The sequence below is a fragment of the Emiliania huxleyi genome (assembly GCF_000372725.1).
Source record: "Emiliania huxleyi CCMP1516 unplaced genomic scaffold EMIHUscaffold_114, whole genome shotgun sequence".
In the NCBI taxonomy this organism is placed as follows: domain Eukaryota; phylum Haptophyta; order Isochrysidales; family Noelaerhabdaceae; genus Emiliania; species Emiliania huxleyi.
The window spans coordinates 424,757-442,064 of NW_005201551.1; the positions used below are offsets into that span (position 1 = coordinate 424,757).

Genomic DNA, 17,308 nt, shown 5'->3' on the forward strand with positions numbered 1-17,308 from the left:
CTAATCAATAGGTGCCTAATTAATGAATAGGCGAGGCAGCGGGCGAGGCTGCTCAAGGTGTTTGAGAACATGTCGGTCTCCCTCTCGCAGCGCCGCCGCTTCGGCAAGGGGGCGGTGGTCTACCAGCAGGGGAGTCCGGCTCAGCTCTTCACACCGCCTAGCTGTGAACAGGCAAGGGGGCGGTGGTTTACCAGCAGGGGAGTCTGGCTCAGCTCTTCACACCGCCTAGCTGTGAACAGGCAAGGGGGCGGTGGTTTACCAGCAGGGGAGTCCGGCTCAGCTCTTCACACCGCCTAGCTGTGAACAGGCAAGGGGGCGGTGGTTTACCAGCAGGGGAGTCCGGCTCAGCTCTTCTACATCGTCAACGAGGGCGAGCTCGAGATGTCGGTGAATAAGCCGGACGGAGGCTCTTCACACCGCCTGGCTGTGAACAGGCGAGCTGGAGATGTCGGTGAATAAGCCGGACGGAGGCTCTTCACACCGCCTGGCTGTGAACAGGCGAGCTCGAGATGTCGGTGAATAAGCCGGACGGAGGCTCTTCACACCGCCTGGCTGTGAACAGGCGAGCTCGAGATGTCGGTGAATAAGCCGGACGGAGGCTCTTCACACCGCCTGGCTGTGAACAGGCGAGCTCGAGATGTCGGTGAATAAGCCGGACGGAGGCTCTTCACACCGCCTGGCTGTGAACAGGCGAGCTCGAGATGTCGGTGAATAAGCCGGACGGAGGCTCTTCACACCGCCTGGCTGTGAACAGGCGAGCTCGAGATGTCGGTGAATAAGCCGGACGGAGGCTCTTCACACCGCCTGGCTGTGAACAGGCGAGCTCGAGATGTCGGTGAATAAGCCGGACGGAGGCTCTTCACACCGCCTGGCTGTGAACAGGCGAGCTCGAGATGTCGGTGAATAAGCCGGACGGAGGCTCGGTGCGTGTAAAGACGCTGCGGCCGGGGGACCATTTGGGGTACGATGCGATCTTCTCGGAGGTGCTACGACTCGGCGATGACTTGGATGAGTTGGTTAGCTAACTCGTCACCTGAATTGAACAATCGCATCAGGTGCACGACACGACGGTGACTTGCCTGAGCGAGGTCGAGCTGACTGAGGTCACAAAGGAGGTGCTCGGCGTTAGTTAATTAATTAATAGGTGACTACTTTTAATTAGGTCGAGCTGACCGAGGTCACAAAGGAGGTGCTCGGCGACGCCTTCTCGAACGACCGCTACTTCTCGACCATCTTCGAGGCGAGGCAGCACTTGCGCGAGGGGCAGCTGTGAACAGCGTCTCTTCACACCTGTTGCTGTGAACAGGCGAGGCAGCAATTGCGCGAGGGGCAGCTGGCGGCGGCGTCGCAGGGGGAGGCACAGATTCTGCCGATGATGGCGCGCGCGGCGGCGGCGGGAGACGGCGTCGACTACAGCCAGTACGAGTCGCTCATCCAGGAGATTGCGCCAGATTGTTGGTTGATTACTAGGCGTCGACTACAGCCAGTACGAGTCGCTCATCCAGGAGATTGCGCCAGATTGTTGGTTGATTACTAGGCGTCGACTACAGCCAGTACGAGTCGCTCATCAAGGAGATTGCGCCAGATTGTTGGTTGATTACTAGGCGTCGACTACAGCCAGTACGAGTCGCTCATCCAGGAGATTGCGCCAGATTGTTGGTTGATTACTAGGCGTCGACTACAGCCAGTACGAGTCGCTCATCAAGGAGATTGCGCCAGATTGTTGGTTGATTACTAGGCGTCGACTACAGCCAGTACGAGTCGCTCATCAAGGAGATTGCGCCAGATTGTTGGTTGATTACTAGGCGTCGACTACAGCCAGTACGAGTCGCTCATCAAGGAGATTGCGCCAGATTGTTGGTTGATTACTAGGCGTCGACTACAGCCAGTACGAGTCGCTCATCAAGGAGATTGCGCCAGATTGTTGGTTGATTACTAGGCGTCGACTACAGCCAGTACGAGTCGCTCATCAAGGAGATGGCGCCGCTGGAGGTGTCGCACGGCGAGGCGATCTTCCAGCAGGGGGGCATTGGCGTTAAGTAATTAAGTAATTAATTGATAGGTGTCGCACGGCGAGGCGATCTTCCAGCAGGGGGACCCGCCCGAGCAGGTCTACTTTGTGTCCGAGGGGCAGCTCGAGTGCGAGTATGACCCGAAGCTCGACTCGCGCGCAAAGAAGCGGCGGCCGTCGGGCGAGGCGGTGGTCACGCTGTGAACGGCGCCTCTTCACACCTCGTGTCTGTGAACAGGCGGCCGTCGGGCGAGGCGGTGGTTGGGCGCGACGGCAAGCCGCGCGTGGTAGCGACGCTTGGCCCAGGCGACCACTTTGGGGAGACGGCGATGCTGGAGGCGAGGAAGGCGCGAAACTTGACGGTGCGTTGCGTCACCGCGAGCTGCGTGCTGCGGGCGATGAGCATGGCGCGTTTCAGCGAGATCTTGCGGCAGCGGCCGGAGCTGCACTTCACGGTGCAGCGGGCGGCGGTCCTTGCTGGGCGGGCAAGTCTCTTCACACCGTCTGGCTGTGAACAGGTGCAGCGGGCGGCGCAGATGCGGACGAACCAGCGGATTCGCAACGTCGTCGCTTCAGCGGCGGACGAGGACTTGCGCGTCGTCAGCTTTGCGCCAGGCGAGACCGTCTTCCGGCAGGGCGACCGCTTCGTGGACACTTCCGTGACACTTCCGAGACACTTCCCCAGGCGAGACCATCTTCCGGCAGGGCGACCCGTCCGACTCCTTCTACGTGCTCGAGAGCGGCGAGGTGGAGATGTCGCTGGTGCCGCCTCTTCACAGCGTCGGAGGAGAAGTCATCTACGCGGGAGAGGCTCGTAATCACTCGTAATTAATAACAGGTGCCCGCGTCGGAGGAGAAGGAATCAGTTACGCCGGAGAGGCTCAGAATTAATCGTAATTCATGGTTAATCATCAGGTGCCCGCGTCGGAGGAGGATGAGCCTTCCGCGCCCGTGCCGGTCCCGCACTTACACTTCAGGAGCGGGGTTCGGTGTGAAGACGAGAGGTGTGAAGGCTATGGCTGTGAACAGGCCCGCGCTTGCACTGCCGGCGAGACGATTCTCCGGGGCTGAGAAGCACAACAAAGAACTCTGTGAACAGGTCCGCACTTGCACTGCCGGCGAGACGTTCGGCGCGTCGGGGCTGCTGCCGGGAGACAACGCGCGCCGCGCAACAGGGCGACGCCTTGAGGGAGATCACCCGGAGATCGCCCGAGATTGTCCGAGATTAGGTGCGCCGCAACACGGCGACAGCGCTCTCGCCCGTCGTCGTCAAGGTCATGCCCGTGAAGCTCTTCAAGGCGATGGTGCGCGAGGACGGCTTCCTGCAGGCCTCGGCCCCCTGCCACCACACCACCGCCAAAGTATGTGTGTGTGTGTGTGTGTGGAGAGAGAGAGAGAGAGAGAAGCTTACCTCGCCTGACCTCCCTGCAGGCCGGGCTGAAGGCGTCGGGCTCGTACGTCGAGGCGCGCGCCGTGTCGGAGCTCGACGAGACGCTGGACGCGGAGGTGCAAAAGGCGATGGCCAGATGACGCGCAGGGCTCGCGAGGCGCAGGGGTGAGGGTGGGGCGCGGTTTTTTTCGTTTGCGTTGGAGGAGGGCTCTCGCCAAATCGTATATTACACGGCCCGCTTGCCGCTGCTCACCGAGGAGCGCGCTAGGTTGTAGTGCCGCCGCCGCACGATGCCCGCCCTCTGGGCCGGCGCGGGGGCCCCAGAGGGTGTCCATGCGGGGGGGAGATGGGGTCCCCCAGCCCGCCGCAGGCGCCGATTTTTTCGCGCTTTTTTTTTTGGCGATTTTTTACTTGTTTTCATGGGAATTCGGCGTACTTGCGGCCATGCTATCACGCCTTGCGACAGCCTGTCGGCGCTGCTGACCGTGCCATGATGCACAATTGATCACCTGCATAGCTCGCGGCCTTAGTATCAAGCATTCAGTGACGACCTGATCGTACGGCCAGTAGGAAGGTGTCCTTCCATCGTGTGCACGCTTCTGACGCAATGCGCGTCACCTCGGATTGGCTGCTGGCACTCTCGAGGCTATGCCTACACAGCCTCGCGCGCATGGGCAGTCAAAAGGGACCACGCACTTCTCCGGACAGCGCCGGTGCCTCTCTCTTGGACCGGCAAACGTGTGGTGGTCTCGTGTCACCAATGTGGGACCAGTGCGGCGGATCGCGCCATCGACAGCTCTGAACTGCGCCTCACCACTGACCGGGAAGGCCGCCAAGTGGGCCAGCACAGGTCGCACATGTGGCAGCAGTCAGCAGTGCATGGCTGATAGCTAGAGCAGCAGCGTCAGGGTCGCAGGGTCGGATCGTGTCAAGCCTCTCGCCCGGCCGGCCGCGTGCAGACGTCGGCCTGTCTGCTGTCTGCAGTGATCTGTCGGCGGTCAGTACGACCGATCAGGTTGGAGGTTTCTCATGATTGGAGGGTCTATCTGTGTGTACTCCTCGAGATCTCTCCAAATCTGCCCTCTAATCAACCGTAATCATTCGGGAAGTTGGTGCTCATAGAGACTCATAGAGCCGGAGCCCCGTTTCCGCACTGCGGCGCGGCGCACGGTGTGGGCCGGGGCCCCCGCGCCGGCCCAGAGTGCCCATTTTCGGTGCAGCGTCTCCACACTCCAGCATCATCACGCGTGTCGGCGTTGCCCCAATGCGCCCCTCTGCCATCTGTCCTCTGCTCGTAGTAAGCCGAAACCCGGTTATGCAGAGTCGGCGGTGTTCGTGTGCGAGTTTGTTGGCATGCCATTGCGAACGCCGTGTCTCTTCACGCACCGCCTCGTCTAGCGTTGTGACTTCCAGAACCGTGCGGAGGGCGGCCTCCTGGACCAGGCCTGTGTAAGGGCATTCGAGGGCTAGGTGCCGAGTGGTCTCGATTACAGTCTCTCCCCGGAGCAGGTAGCATAGGTCGCAGATGCCTCGCCGGCGCTGCTTGCGGCATCTGTGCGGTCCGAGCGGCAGAGCGTCCGCAAGGATGGAGTACGCGGTGTCCGACGTTGGCCTTGTTAGGTTGCAGTCGTGGATTGATCCGAAGATCGATCGTGCTATCCGCCCCTCGCTCCCCTCGTGTTCGCTCTCGGTCCCCTCGACGGTCCCCTTCTCCTCTCTGTCACTCTCCTCGTCTTCTTGTCCGTCGCCGTCGTTGTTGCTACGGGGGCCGTCAATTTCCACCGAGTCGACTGCGGCCCGCTGTGTTCCTCATAGATTAGCTTTTCCTGAATCATCTTCCTTGCCCACATCATCTGAAGTCGCTTAGCCACCTCTGCCCACATCATCTGAAGTCGCTTAGCCACCTCTGCCCACATCATCTGAAGTCGCTAACAAACGGGCGCGCGAAAAAAAGAATTAGAGACCACGGGCAGCGTGGCGCACAACTGAACCCTCCCATACGTGCTTGTGCTCCTCCTTTGCTGTCCCATCTCCTCATCTCTTTCCCGCCTGGGCGGGGCAGTGGGCGGGCGCGCGGTGCGGCGTGGCGTGTGCGTGTGTGCGACTGCAACGAAGGACCGCTCGCACCATTGGGTTAACCTCGAAGGCGCTCTCAAAAAAAAAAGCGGAAAAGTGTTAAAAAAGACGCCGTCGCTGATTTCTATGGCGTCGCTGCTGCTGTCACCCGACAGCCCGGCGCCGGAGGGTACCTCCGCCGAAGACGGTGGCGGAGGCGAGGACGGGGAGGACGCCGATGCTGCGACAGCCGAGAGCCGCGGCGTGGCTGGCGGCGTGGCTGGCGGCGTGGGACCGTGCGGAGTCGATGAGCTGCTGGAGTGCACACAGCCCGCGGCGGGTGCCTTATGTGCCGCTGAGCTGCCCGCCGCCCCGTGCTCCGGTACGCAGCTGCTGGATGCCGGTGTTGGCGCAGGCCAAAAGAGCGGCGGCGGCGGCGGCGGCGGCGGCGGCGGCGGGACCCCTCGGGGGTGGGGCGCATGGGGGCGTTCGTCGCTTGCGGCAACACGCTGCCACGCGCCCGCGAGACGGTTCTGGGCGTGGAGGGCGGGGACAGGGGTGGGAGGGTGGGACGGTGGGATCCGCGGACGGGGACCGGGACGGTTGAGGCTGTCAAGGGCCAGTACACGGACGCAGAGGGGAAGTGCCATGTGGAGGCGTTGCTCTTCGAGGAGTTCGGCGCAATGAGCGCGGGGGTGGAGGAGCTGCTGATGCGGGTGGCTGAGGTGGCGGGCCGGAAGCTCACGTGGTGGCAGTACGACCAGACGTCGTGGTCGGCGCGCGAATGGATGCCGTTTGCGCTGCAGCGACTGTCGGTGCAGCTCTGGGTGGCGCTCGCGGACGAGGCACAGCGCGCCATTGGTGCGGCGTCGCGCGACCGCGAGGGACCGCGGGGGAATGCTAGTGGGATGGGGGGCTCTGAGGGGAAGGGAGCGGGGGGCGCCCAGTAGGGCGCCGGCACCCCAGCGTAGAGGGCGTCGTGTAGCCCTCCTTTTGGTATAACACAAAAAAACGGGGTGTGCACCATGCGTGCTCGACCGGAAGACAGCGATCAGGGCGATCGCATTCTGACACCTTGCTGCCGTGCTCTGATGCTGTCCGTGCGCGTTTGCTTCGAGAAGTCGCTGCCCTGCCTCCACCGCCGCGAGGACACGACGGTTGCCGATTTCAATGTTGACGAGCGAAAGCTAGATGCGTGGTGCGCGTGGTACGCCTTCACCTGCGAGAAGCTCGAATTGAAAATGCTCGACGAGCAGCGTCTGCGCATGGGCATGTCGCCGCCGGGAATGCCTTCTCCGTTTGGGATGGCGTCACGGATCGCGCGGCGAGGGGTTGCGCCGCCGATGGACGGGCTGGAGAGGCCGGAGACGGGAGGTGGCGTCATAGCGCCCAGTCAGCGGGAGCTGCAGCGGGCCGTCGCGCGCCAGGAGCAGCAGCCGCGGCCGGAGCAGCCGCCGGCGAGTGCTACGCAGCCGCCATCGCCGCCCGGTGGCTTCCAGCCCTCCCGACAGCCTCCGCCTCCGACGGGAATGGGCTTCGGAAACTTCTCCTCCCGCTCTGGAGGGCCGATGGGCGGTGAGCAGCCACTTCCAAGACACCCGGCCACGACAACCCTGCTGATAGAGACACACCGCCGCACACGTCCGTGACACGCCTCCAACGCCGCCAATTCCGCCCGTTTGCAGGTGCAGGCATGCCCCCGCGACCGGGAGGAGGCATGCCTCAGCGGCATCTGCTGCGGCCGCAGGCGCCGCAGTTTCGCCGGGTGCGCCTCATCCCCTCCGGCCCGGCGGTGCACCCATCTTGCTCCGGGCCGAAAGCCTCGATCATACTGTTCGCCGTGCGACACGCGCGGCTGGCCCGCGTCGCCGCCGACAGCGAGCGGCGCATGCACGAGCAGAGGCTGCTGAGCCGCATCCGTCCGAGGCATCGCATCGACGCCCGCTCTTCTTCCAGTCCGAAGGCCGCAATGCTCGTACTAGCTTTGCGGCACTGGCGGCTGGCCGGCGCCGCTGACGCCTCCGGCATTCCTGGCGTGGACGAGAGGAAGCTGGAGCTGTGGCGCAAGCGCGGCGGTGGCGACCTCGAGCCGGTCCTCGCGAGCGGCGCCGTCGCCGTCCTCGACGCGCAGTGGGTCATCCGCCACGCCGAGGCGGGCGGCGTCCTCGCCCACCGCCAGGCGCTGCCCAAGGAGGCCTTCCTCTCCCTCGCCGACCTCGTCGAGGCGACCCCCGACCGTGGCAGCCTTCCCGTCGCCGCGCTCTCCTACCCGTGGCTGACCAAGGACCACCCCGACCCGCGCGGAGCCAACCTCGCCCGCGTCGCAAGGGCGCTGAAGGCCCTGCTCACCTCTCCGTACATCCCGCGGCTCGGCGTCTTTTGGGACTTCGGCTCGCTGCACCAGCACCCTGACCCCGCCAACGGCGTCATGCGCACCGAGGAGCAGAACGCGCTCTTCAAGCAGGGGCTGGGCTGCCTCGGCACGCTCTACTCCCACAAGTACACTTTCGTGCTGCGGCTGACCTCCTTCCCGGACGGCCACAAGGCGGAGGACCAGACCGAAGGCACCAACGTGGCCAAGTACTTTGACCGCGGCTGGTGCTACACGGAGCAGAGCTGGGCTGGCCTGACAAAGGCTGGCAGCCTCTCCCTCGACCTCGGCAAGATGCGCGCCGGCGTGGAGTACAGCTACGGCAGCCTCCGAGACGACTGCGTCCAGGACGGCGGCCGGCGCCCTCCGCTGCTGCCGTCTGCCTTCGCGGCGGAGCTGGAGAAGAAGAGCTTCACCAACGGCAAGGACGACAAGCCGCTGGTGAAGCGGCTGTACGAGGCCGCTTTCGAGGAGCAGTTTGGCAAGGCGACCGAGCTGTTCTACCGCGGCCTCGGCTGGGGCGACGCGGAGGCGGCGCAGGTGGCGGAGGTCCTCGCGAGCGGGGCAGCGCCGCGGCTCGAGAAGCTCGATCTCAGCTACAACGAGATTGGCGACGAGGGCTGCAAGGCGCTGGCCGCCGCCCTCAAGGAGGGGGCCGCCCCGAGCTTGAAGGCGCGAGACGCCTCCCCTCGCCACTCGCCCCTCCCCCGCCCAATGCTGATCGCACCTCCCCTCGCGTGCAGAAGCTCGAGGCGGGCTACAAGGACAGGAAGCAGCCTGAGCTGGTGGCCGTGTGCGAGGAGCGCGGCATCGACCTCTACTGAGCCTCTCCAGCCCCGGCCGGGCGGCAAGGGCGCGGGGCACAGCGGGACCGCCGCGCGAGCACGGCAGAGAGCAGCAGACCCTGCGGCGGCGGAGGATGACGCGCAGCGACGGTGCGGGCGCGCGCGGGTGCGGGTTTGGTGGGTGGATGGGCGGGTGGGTTGGGTGTTGATGTCACAAAGGGGGGGAGGGAGGGAGGGACGGCGGACAGGGGGGCGGGTGGGTTTGTGCGGCGGGGGGGGGGGGGGGGGGGTTGCTGTTGCAGCCTGACGCACAAGCAGCGGTGCACGGTGGAGGATCGACTTTGGCACGGTTAAAAATCTAGCTCTCTTCTATGATCTATCCCCTCCTGCCCTGGCCCTGCGGCTCAGACGCCTCAGGACAGAGCAAACGCGTGCGAGGCCGCGAGGACGGCGCGGAGCGCCTCGCACTCGGCGCTATCTCGCGGCGCGTAGAGGAAGACCCAGCCCTGCGGCGCAAACTGGAAGTGGGGCTGGAAGGCGGACCGGCAGCAGACCGGCGGCCCCCTCTCCGCCCAGCCGAGCTCGCACACTCGCCGCGCGTCTGCGGCGCGGAGAGGACGGCGTGCCAGGAGCCTGAAGTGCGAGGCAGCACCAACGTCGGGATACGGCGGCGTGAAGTGCATCACTGGTGTGATCTGGAACAAGCTACGCATACAGTCATCTCAGTGCGGAACACGACGGGATGCCGCCGGAGCACGTGTCGTCCCGAATGTGCGCGGGAATGCAGGGGCGTGTGAAGCGGCCGTGTGCGCGGGAATGCACGGCCGCATCTACCTGCATCTACCTGCATCTACCTGCATCTACCTGCATCTCTGGTTGATTAAGAAGGCCCGTGCGCAAACTCGCGCTGCAGCGCCCACACCTAGCCGAGGGTGCGGGTTAGGGTTAGGGTTAGGGTTAGGGTTAGGGTTAGGGTTAGCCCGCACCTAGCCGAGGGTGCGGGCCTGTTGCCGTGTGCGGGGGAGAGGTGGAGAGTGTGGTCGTCCGCAGCGCGTGCCTCTGGGCGGCGGCACTCGCGGCAGAGGAGGCCCCTGGGGAAGGGAAGGGGCGGGAGGGGAGGGAGGGGGAGGGGGAGGGGGAGTGGGCGGGGAGGGAGGGCGTGAGGGAAGACACAGGGGGAGAGAGTAGTCATCTTGATTCATTGAGGCACGGGACGGGGAGGCTCGAGGGCGAGAGAGCGCAGGAGGCGAGGGCAGGGAGAGGCGTCGGTGCGGCGCCTTGCCCCGGCGCCCTCGTTGGGCGAGAGCGCGACGTCGACCAGAGCGGCGCCTGGGGTGGCGGGGAGGGCGAATCGAGTGAGCTGCAAAACGCGGTGTGTGTGTGTGTGTGTGTGTGTGTGTGTGTGTGTGTGTGTGTGTGTGTGTGTGTGTGTGTGTGTGTGTGTGTGTGTGTGTGTGTGTGTGTGTGTGTGTGTGTGTGTGTGTGTGTGTGTGTGTGTGTGTGTGTGTGTGTGTGTGTGTGTGTGTGTGTGTGTGTGTGTGTGTGTGAATTCTACGCGTCGTCGCATCCTGCAAAGCTGCAGGCGACGGTACAGCAGTCGCTAGGGCCGGTGAGGCGGAGGTCTGCATCCGCGTCCTCGAGCAAGGCGCGCCACGGCTGCACCGACGCGCTCGCGAGCTGACTCGTCTGCCGCTGCGGGAGGCCGGCGGGGACGGACGGGCGGGCGCCTGCCCTGGGAGGAAGGGTCGCGGGCAGGAAGCAGGCGCCCCCAGACGCAAGAGGCGAGAGGTCGCGCACGTCCGGGCGCGCAACGAACTCGAGGTAGAGCGAGTAGAGAAAGGTGCGCCAGCCGTGCACGATGCCGAACGTCGGCGGCACGAAGCCGTGCTCCGGCAGCTCGCCAAGGCGGTCGAGGTGCTCGGCGCGAAGGTGTGGCACGCCGGCGAGCTCGGCGAGAAGCAACGCCGCCGACAGCGAGGGTAGGCACGCAAAGAGGAGCGCCACGAGCGCCGCCCAGATCGGATGCGGCCAGAGGTGGCAGGAGAGCGTCCTCAGCGACGGAGAGAGCTCTCGGCCGAGCGGCAGCGAGCCCTTTTTGCCCCACGCCGGCAGCGGCAGCGGTACGCGCGGCGCGGCGGGCCACCAGACGCGCGTTATCGCCGGACGGACGTTCGCCGGCAGGCCGCGACTCGAGGGCATCTGCCGGCGCTCGTCTGCCAGTGTGGCGCCAGAGTGGAGAGCTGGAGGCTGCATATTCAATTTGACGCCCTCGGCGACGTGGCGCAGAACGACGGCGCGGCGGGCCACCAGACGCGGCACAAGGAGGTCCTCCTGGACCTTGTCGAGCTGCTGCGGGGCAAGCTGGGGCGCGGCGCGGTGGAGCACGAGTTTCACTGCGAGCACAGCACTACGAGGACGGACTTGTACATTTACCAGGGCGTGACTGGGGACCTGCCCTGCATCGGCGACACGAAGATCTTTGCGGGTGTGCCGTCGGACCCCTCGGGGGTGGGGCGCATGGGGGCGTTCGTCGCTTGCGGCAACACGCTGCCACGCGCCCGCGAGACGGTTCTGGGCGTGGAGGGCGGGGACAGGGGTGGGACGGTGGGACGGTGGGATCCGCGGACGGGGACCGGGACGGTTGAGGCTGTCAAGGGCCAGTACACGGACGCAGAGGGGAAGTGCCGTGTGGAGGCGCTGCTCTTCGAGGAGTTCGGCGCAATGAGCGCGGGGGTGGAGGAGCTGCTGATGCGGGTGGCTGAGGTGGCGGGCCGGAAGCTCACGTGGTGGCAGTACGACCAGACGTCGTGGTCGGCGCGCGAATGGATGCCGTTTGCGCTGCAGCGACTGTCGGTGCAGCTCTGGACGGCGCTCGAGCGGACGAGGCACAGCGCGCCATTATTGGTGCGGCGTCGCGCGGCCGCGAGGGACCGCAGGGGGGGGTAAGCGGGATCGGGGGCTCTAAGGGGAAGGGAGTGGGGGGCGCCCAGTAGGGCGCCGGCACCCCAGCGTAGAGGGCCTCGTGTAGCCCTCCTTTTGGTATAATAAAACCGAGCCGGCGAGCGAGGTTCCGACCAACCCTTCTCGAGAAAAGAATTTTGCGGCCACGCACGACAATAGGCAGCGTGCCGTCCTCCCATCCCTCCCTTGGGTTGTCCATCTTCTTTCTTTGTTTTACACTAGGCACGGGACTGGCGCGCACTAGCACTAACATCTTGATTTACCAACAATGCCCTTACTACACACAGGGGTTCGAGAAAAGAACTTTCCTACGTACTCGCTCGTTACACTCTCGAGGTATCGCAGTCGGCCCCGAAAGGCTTTGTGCCACCACAGCAGCATGCGCAAACGCCGCACCATCCTCGTCGTCGGCGACTCCTTCTGCGACGTCAACGCCGGCCCACTGCCGCGCCTCCCAGAGTGGGGCCGCAACGTCGTCTCGCCAGAGCGGATCCTAGCCCAGCCAGGCGGAGCCGCGCTCAACGTCGCCTGCAACCTGCAGCGGCTCCGAGGCGACACCGCTCTCTACTCGGGCATCGGTGAGCCGCTTCCAATCAGTCCGACTTCACACGGACACCACCGACTCGACAGGCGGATCGACTCTCCTCCTCTCACACGGTGCATCTCTGGCCCAGGCCGCGATGCGTTTGGCGACATGCTGCGCGTCCACCTCGACTCGCTGGGTGTTCGGCTGATCGAGGCGCGTTCGGGACTGTTGTAGACACCTGCCACCAAATGATGTGTGCTTCCCGGGCAGGCTTAACACTGGCCTGGGACGTAGCGGTGGATGCCGGCTAGACGCTTCGGCACTGCCCTGCTTCGACATTGCCCGGCTAGACGCTTCGACATTGCAACGCGCTCCTTCAGGCGGACTCGGACGAGGACGCGCCGACCGGCGTCTGCATGGTCCAGATTACCCGAGATTACCCGAGATTACCCGAGATTACGGCGTCTGCATAGTCCGAGGATCGGGTATCTCGGGTGATCTCGGGTGATCTCGGCTAATCTCGGGCACGCAGCACAGGTCCTCTCCGGCCCCGACGACCGCGCCTTCTGCTCCCACTTCGGCGTCTCGGACGCCTTCGACGCGTCCGCCCTCGTCGCCGACGGCGCCGCCTTGCTCCGGCGGTTGGGGCCTTGCCATGTCCACTGCGCGGGCTACTTCTCCTGCGCGGCGCTGCGGAAGACTCTCCCTCGGCTGCTGCTGGCGGCGCGAGAGGTTGGCGCCACGACAAGCCTCGACACTAACAACGACGCGAGCGGACAGTGGGGCGCCGTGGACGGCCTGTGCGATGCTCTCTTGCCGCCGCTAGACTTCTTCACGCCTCTGGCTGTAAACAGGCGCCGTCGACGGCTTGTGGGATGCACTCTTGCCTCTGCCGGATCTCCGCGAAGAGGTGTGAGCAGCGCCTCGTCACGGCTTGCTCTGAGATGCACACAGGTCCTCTTGCCGCTGCTCGACCTCTTCACACCGAACGAGCTCGAGGCGTGCGCCGTCGCGGGCGTGACTATTAGTTAATTAACCCTACGAGGGCGTCACTAGTGATTAATTAACGAGCTCGAGGCGTGCGCCGTCGCGGGCGTGCCGGCCGGCGACGTCGAGGCCGCCCTCGCCCGGCTGTCGCGGCAGGTAAATTAGTGAATCGCTAATAATGAATTAGCTCTCGCCCGGCTGTCGCGGCAGGTAAATTAGTGAACACCAAAAATTAATCAGCTCTCGCCCGGCTGTCGCAGCAGGTAAATGAATGCATTTAGTTAATTAATGATTCACTAATGACTGCTGAAAAATTAATTAGCTCTCGCCCGGCTGTCGCAGCAGGTAAAGCAAGACTGATTACTCTTTAATAAGCTCTCGCCTGGGTCGCGGCAGGTAAATTAGTGAACACTAATTAGCTGTCGCGGCAGGTCGGCGGCAGCGTCGTCATCACGCGCGGGCGGGACGGGGCGAGATATACCCGAGATATACCCGAGATATACCCGAGATATACCCGAGATATACGCGAGATATGCCCGAGATATACCCGAGATACGGGGCGCGACGGCCGGCGGTCGGTCGACCCGAGATCTATCCCGAGATGTACACGAGATCTATCCCGAGGTGTAGGCGCTTGTCGGCGGGCGGTCGGTGGAGACGAGAGCTGTCTCCGCTCCGCCGGTCGTCGCTCGCGACGCGGTGGGCGCTGGCGACGCCTTCAAGGCCCCGCCCGCGCCATGACTAGTCAATTAATGTTTACTTCATTATTCATGAACGAGTTGGCGACGCCTGGCCAGGCTGGCCTGCTCGCTTGCTTCGTCTCTGGAGCAGACCTGGCCGAGGCGGCGCAGTACGGCTGCCTCACCGGCGCTAATTAATATCAAGTGGAGCTGATGACAGCTTAATATTTAATTAGGCGGCGCAGTACGGCTGCCTCACCGGCGCTCTCTGCGTCACGACACGCGGCGCCTGCTCGCACCCTCCCGCCGCTACACCTCGGCTGCATCTCGGCTGCATCTCGGCTGCATCTCGGCTGCATCTCGGCTGCATCTCCCCTGTCCAGGCGCCTGCTCGGACCCTCCCGACGGGGCGCGTGTCGCCGCCTTCGCCGCGCAGCATGGGCTCTCCTCGGTCGCTTCCGCCCTCCCGGCTTGCGGCGGCTCGAGCTCTGCTGCAGACGGCGACGGGCAGCAGCAGGAAGAGGGGCGGAGCGAGCGGGAGGAGCGGGCCGCTGTGCCTGCTGATGACTGATTGTTCCTAGTCCATGGATGGTTGATAGTTGGTAGTAGGAGGGGTTCCTGTGGTGGACCTTTGCGCTGTTGTGGTTGGGAGGTACCTGGCCGTCTAGAGCAGAGGCAGCTGTCACGTTTGTTGATGCTCGGTGAGTACTTGCTGATTACCGTCAGGCACCTGGCCGTACCAGAGCATTCTTCAGGCCCAGGCCTACTACGAGGCAGAGCTGCCCGGCCTCTCACATTAGTTAGTCAATCAATAACTATAATTGACTAATCACGAGTTCGAGGCGGAGCTGCCCGACCTCGCCTTTCTCGTGCTGATGACCTTCTCGTGGCCGCTCGTCGCAGGGCACGCGGCGCAGGTCCTCTCGGGTAATCTCGGCTAATCTCGGGTAATCTCGGGTGATCTCGGGTGATCTCGAGCACGCGTCGCAGGTCCTCTCCTGCTTAGATAACTAATTGCTTGCTGGATTCATGATTAATGAAGTAATCCGCAGGTCCTCTCCGGCGCCGCAAAGGCCGCCCGCTTCTCCGCAAAATCATCGTTGTCTTATTTAGTAATGAGTGATCACTTATTATGAATGAGTCAGGCCGCCGGCTTCTCGCGGCGCGTCCTCGGCGCGTGTTGCGTCAACGCCGCCGTCGGCGTCGCCTTTCTGCTGCAGGACGCGGCGCCTCTGTTCACACCTCTGCTTCACACCTCCTCTTCACACCTCCTCTTCACACCTCTGCTGCAGGACGCGGCGCCTCTGTCGCCCGGCGGCCGGCGAACCGCGATGACTATCCTCGCGGCCCTCGTCGCGCTGGCGCGGCTGCTGCGCTCTCGAGCTTCTCTCGGAGATCGCCCCGGAGATCGCGCGAGATCGCCCGAGATTAGGCGCAGCTGCTGCTCGAGCCGGCCTTGTTCGGCCTCGCCACGTGCTCTCCCCGCGGCAGCGCCACGCAGGCGAGGATCTCCCGAGATCGCCCGAGATCGCCCGAGATCGCCCGAGGTCACCGGAGATCACCGGAGATGAGGCAGTGCCACGCAGGCGATGATGGTGGGGAACGCGTCCGCCGGCGTCGTCGTCGTCGCGGCCAGCGCGCTCACGCGCCTCGCGGCGGGTGGCGCGGCGCCGTCTGGCGCGCAGCTCGGCATCGCTGCGCGCGCCTTCTTCGGCCTGCAGGTGGCGTCGAGCGCCGCGTCGTGCGCGCTCTACCTCGTGGCGCTGCGCCGCTCGCCGCGCCTCCTCGCCGCTGCCCGAGGAGCGGGGCGACGAGGAGCCGCCTCGAGCGCCTCTGCGATTGGCTCGCCGCTGCTGACGCCGGACGTGGCGCGCGGCGCGGGCGAGGCGCCGCCACGCTCGGGGTGGCGAGAGAGGGGCGCTGCGGTGCGCGCCGCGGCAGGCGCGGTCTGGCTGCCGGCGGCTTGCCAGGCGCTCTGCTTTGGCACCACGCTCGCCGCTTGGCCGAGCATCCCCGGCGCCGCGTGCGTCGAGGGCGGCCTCGCACGCTTGGGCCAGGGCTGGTGGTTCACGCTCGTGGTGCTCGTGTACAACGTCGTCGACTTCGCCGCCCGGCTGCACCTCCCCCTCCTGCAGCGGCTCGCCGCCCGCGCTCGCCCGCGCTCTTGCCTCGCTGCGTGCGCCGCCCGCACGCTGCTGGTGCCGCTCATCTACGCGTGCGTCCGCCCGCGCCTTGTCCACGGCATGGGCGGCAACGTCGTCTTGCTGCTCGCCACGGCGCTGCTCGCGCTGAGCAACGGCGTCCTCGCCACCGCGTCGATGATGCAGGTCGCGCGACTCGCGCCGGAGGAGCTGAGGGAGGAGGGGGTCGACGTCGCCGTCGCGGGAGTCTACTTCGGACTCGCGGCGGGCGCGACCGTCAGCTGGGCGGTGGGGCGGGCGATGCAGCTGCCGCTCGCGTGTGGGTGAGTGTACGGCTGTGTAGTGGAAGGTAAAGCCGTAGCAGATTTGCATTTGGGGGGATTAGAGCATAGAGGGGATCCGATGTGACTCGTGTGAGATCAGGTACGTCAGTATGAATTACAATTGGAGTGTAAGAGAAAAGAGCAACAGCAAGGTCGAAAACCGAGGAGTGCACAGGTGAGTGCTCGCGCGGAGCCACCGGTGTTCTGACTATTTTTACACACACGCCCACTCCGTCAGGGGCGCGGGCGGCGACCGGCCGACCCCCGTCCCCCCCATCTACAGATGATATGCGCATTCTAGATGCCAAACGCCACAATCTAGGATGCGTTTTCCATCTAAAGACACCGGGTGTCTCCACTATGATTCCGTTCTCCAAGAAGATTTAATCATCTTTAGAGAGCGGGCGAACCACTGATCGAGTACTAGCTTCCGCACGGGCTAGTTCCATTTCACTCTGACACGCTAATCTTGAAAACGTCCAACGGAGCTCCGTGTTGCTCCCAGCGCCCTCCCCCGCGCTTCCTGCGGCCATGGCCGATGATACTAGTATGAGAGGTCATCTGGCTACCGCGAGCGCGACTCAACTCGTCGACATCGTCCGATGATTGTGCCTCAAAGTCAGCCTCCGGAGGCTATCGTGGGGTCGAGCCGGCAGTAGCCGTGACATGTGGTTCCACCACCCCTCGTATGCTTTGCCTCTGACCGCCACCGTTCCCAGGCTGCCAAATGGGATGGAAAGGAAGGCTCGGCGAGCGTATAGAAGCGTGCTCGACCTCGTCGTGGCAGCCTGCACGGCAGCGCTGGTAGGCGCGATGAGCGTCGTGCCACCTGACCCGAGACGGGTCGCAGGCGTCGTACCGAGCGCGTCGAGACCGTGTCCTGATGTGATCTGCACGGGTGAGTCACGTCGGCGTCAAAGGAGCGACGTGCGACCTGTCAGAGCTTGAATCTCCGATCTCAGCGGCGTCGAGTCGTCTCCGGCGCGCGACAAAGGTACATCCCCAGGACGCACAGAGGCAGCTGAGATTGGAGATCAAGCTCTGACAGGTCGCACGTCGCTCATTTGACGCTGACGTG

General features: G+C 64.5%; 5 protein-coding genes across 5 annotated transcripts; all 5 read left to right on the forward strand.

Moving 5' to 3' along the window:
* Positions 1-893: 893 nt before the first annotated feature.
* On the forward strand, positions 894-3,541 carry EMIHUDRAFT_224086 (hypothetical protein; the record flags this gene model as incomplete). Its single annotated transcript, XM_005791300.1, has 13 exons — positions 894-1,016; positions 1,163-1,269; positions 1,417-1,454; positions 1,538-1,588; positions 1,672-1,722; positions 1,806-1,856; positions 1,940-1,992; positions 2,063-2,200; positions 2,266-2,466; positions 2,530-2,658; positions 2,717-2,773; positions 3,241-3,315; positions 3,443-3,541. 13 exons carry the CDS (start codon positions 894-896, stop codon positions 3,539-3,541), a joined length of 1,173 nt encoding a protein of 390 aa, XP_005791357.1.
* A 3,046-nt stretch (positions 3,542-6,587) lies between these two features.
* EMIHUDRAFT_361530 (hypothetical protein) lies at positions 6,588-8,499 on the forward strand (the record flags this gene model as incomplete). Its single annotated transcript, XM_005791301.1, is given in 3 exon segments — positions 6,588-7,031; positions 7,142-7,357; positions 7,371-8,499. A coding segment is annotated over 1 exon segment (378 nt), but the record flags the coding sequence as incomplete, so codon positions are not given.
* Positions 8,500-11,129: 2,630 nt separating this feature from the next.
* EMIHUDRAFT_224091 (hypothetical protein) lies at positions 11,130-11,558 on the forward strand (the record flags this gene model as incomplete). The annotated part of the gene is made up of 1 exon (XM_005791302.1): positions 11,130-11,558. The coding sequence occupies one exon, from the start codon at positions 11,130-11,132 to the stop codon at positions 11,556-11,558; it is 429 nt and encodes a 142-aa protein (XP_005791359.1).
* A 394-nt stretch (positions 11,559-11,952) lies between these two features.
* EMIHUDRAFT_454552 (hypothetical protein) lies at positions 11,953-14,473 on the forward strand (the record flags this gene model as incomplete). The annotated part of the gene is made up of 9 exons (XM_005791303.1): positions 11,953-12,151; positions 12,248-12,295; positions 12,370-12,395; positions 12,480-12,518; positions 12,637-12,945; positions 13,171-13,242; positions 13,884-13,928; positions 14,003-14,051; positions 14,150-14,473. 9 exons carry the CDS (start codon positions 11,953-11,955, stop codon positions 14,335-14,337), a joined length of 975 nt encoding a protein of 324 aa, XP_005791360.1. The 3' UTR covers positions 14,338-14,473.
* A 429-nt stretch (positions 14,474-14,902) lies between these two features.
* On the forward strand, positions 14,903-16,234 carry EMIHUDRAFT_224093 (hypothetical protein; the record flags this gene model as incomplete). Its single annotated transcript, XM_005791304.1, has 4 exons — positions 14,903-14,962; positions 15,059-15,118; positions 15,199-15,239; positions 15,343-16,234. 4 exons carry the CDS (start codon positions 14,903-14,905, stop codon positions 16,232-16,234), a joined length of 1,053 nt encoding a protein of 350 aa, XP_005791361.1.
* Positions 16,235-17,308: the final 1,074 nt, after the last annotated feature.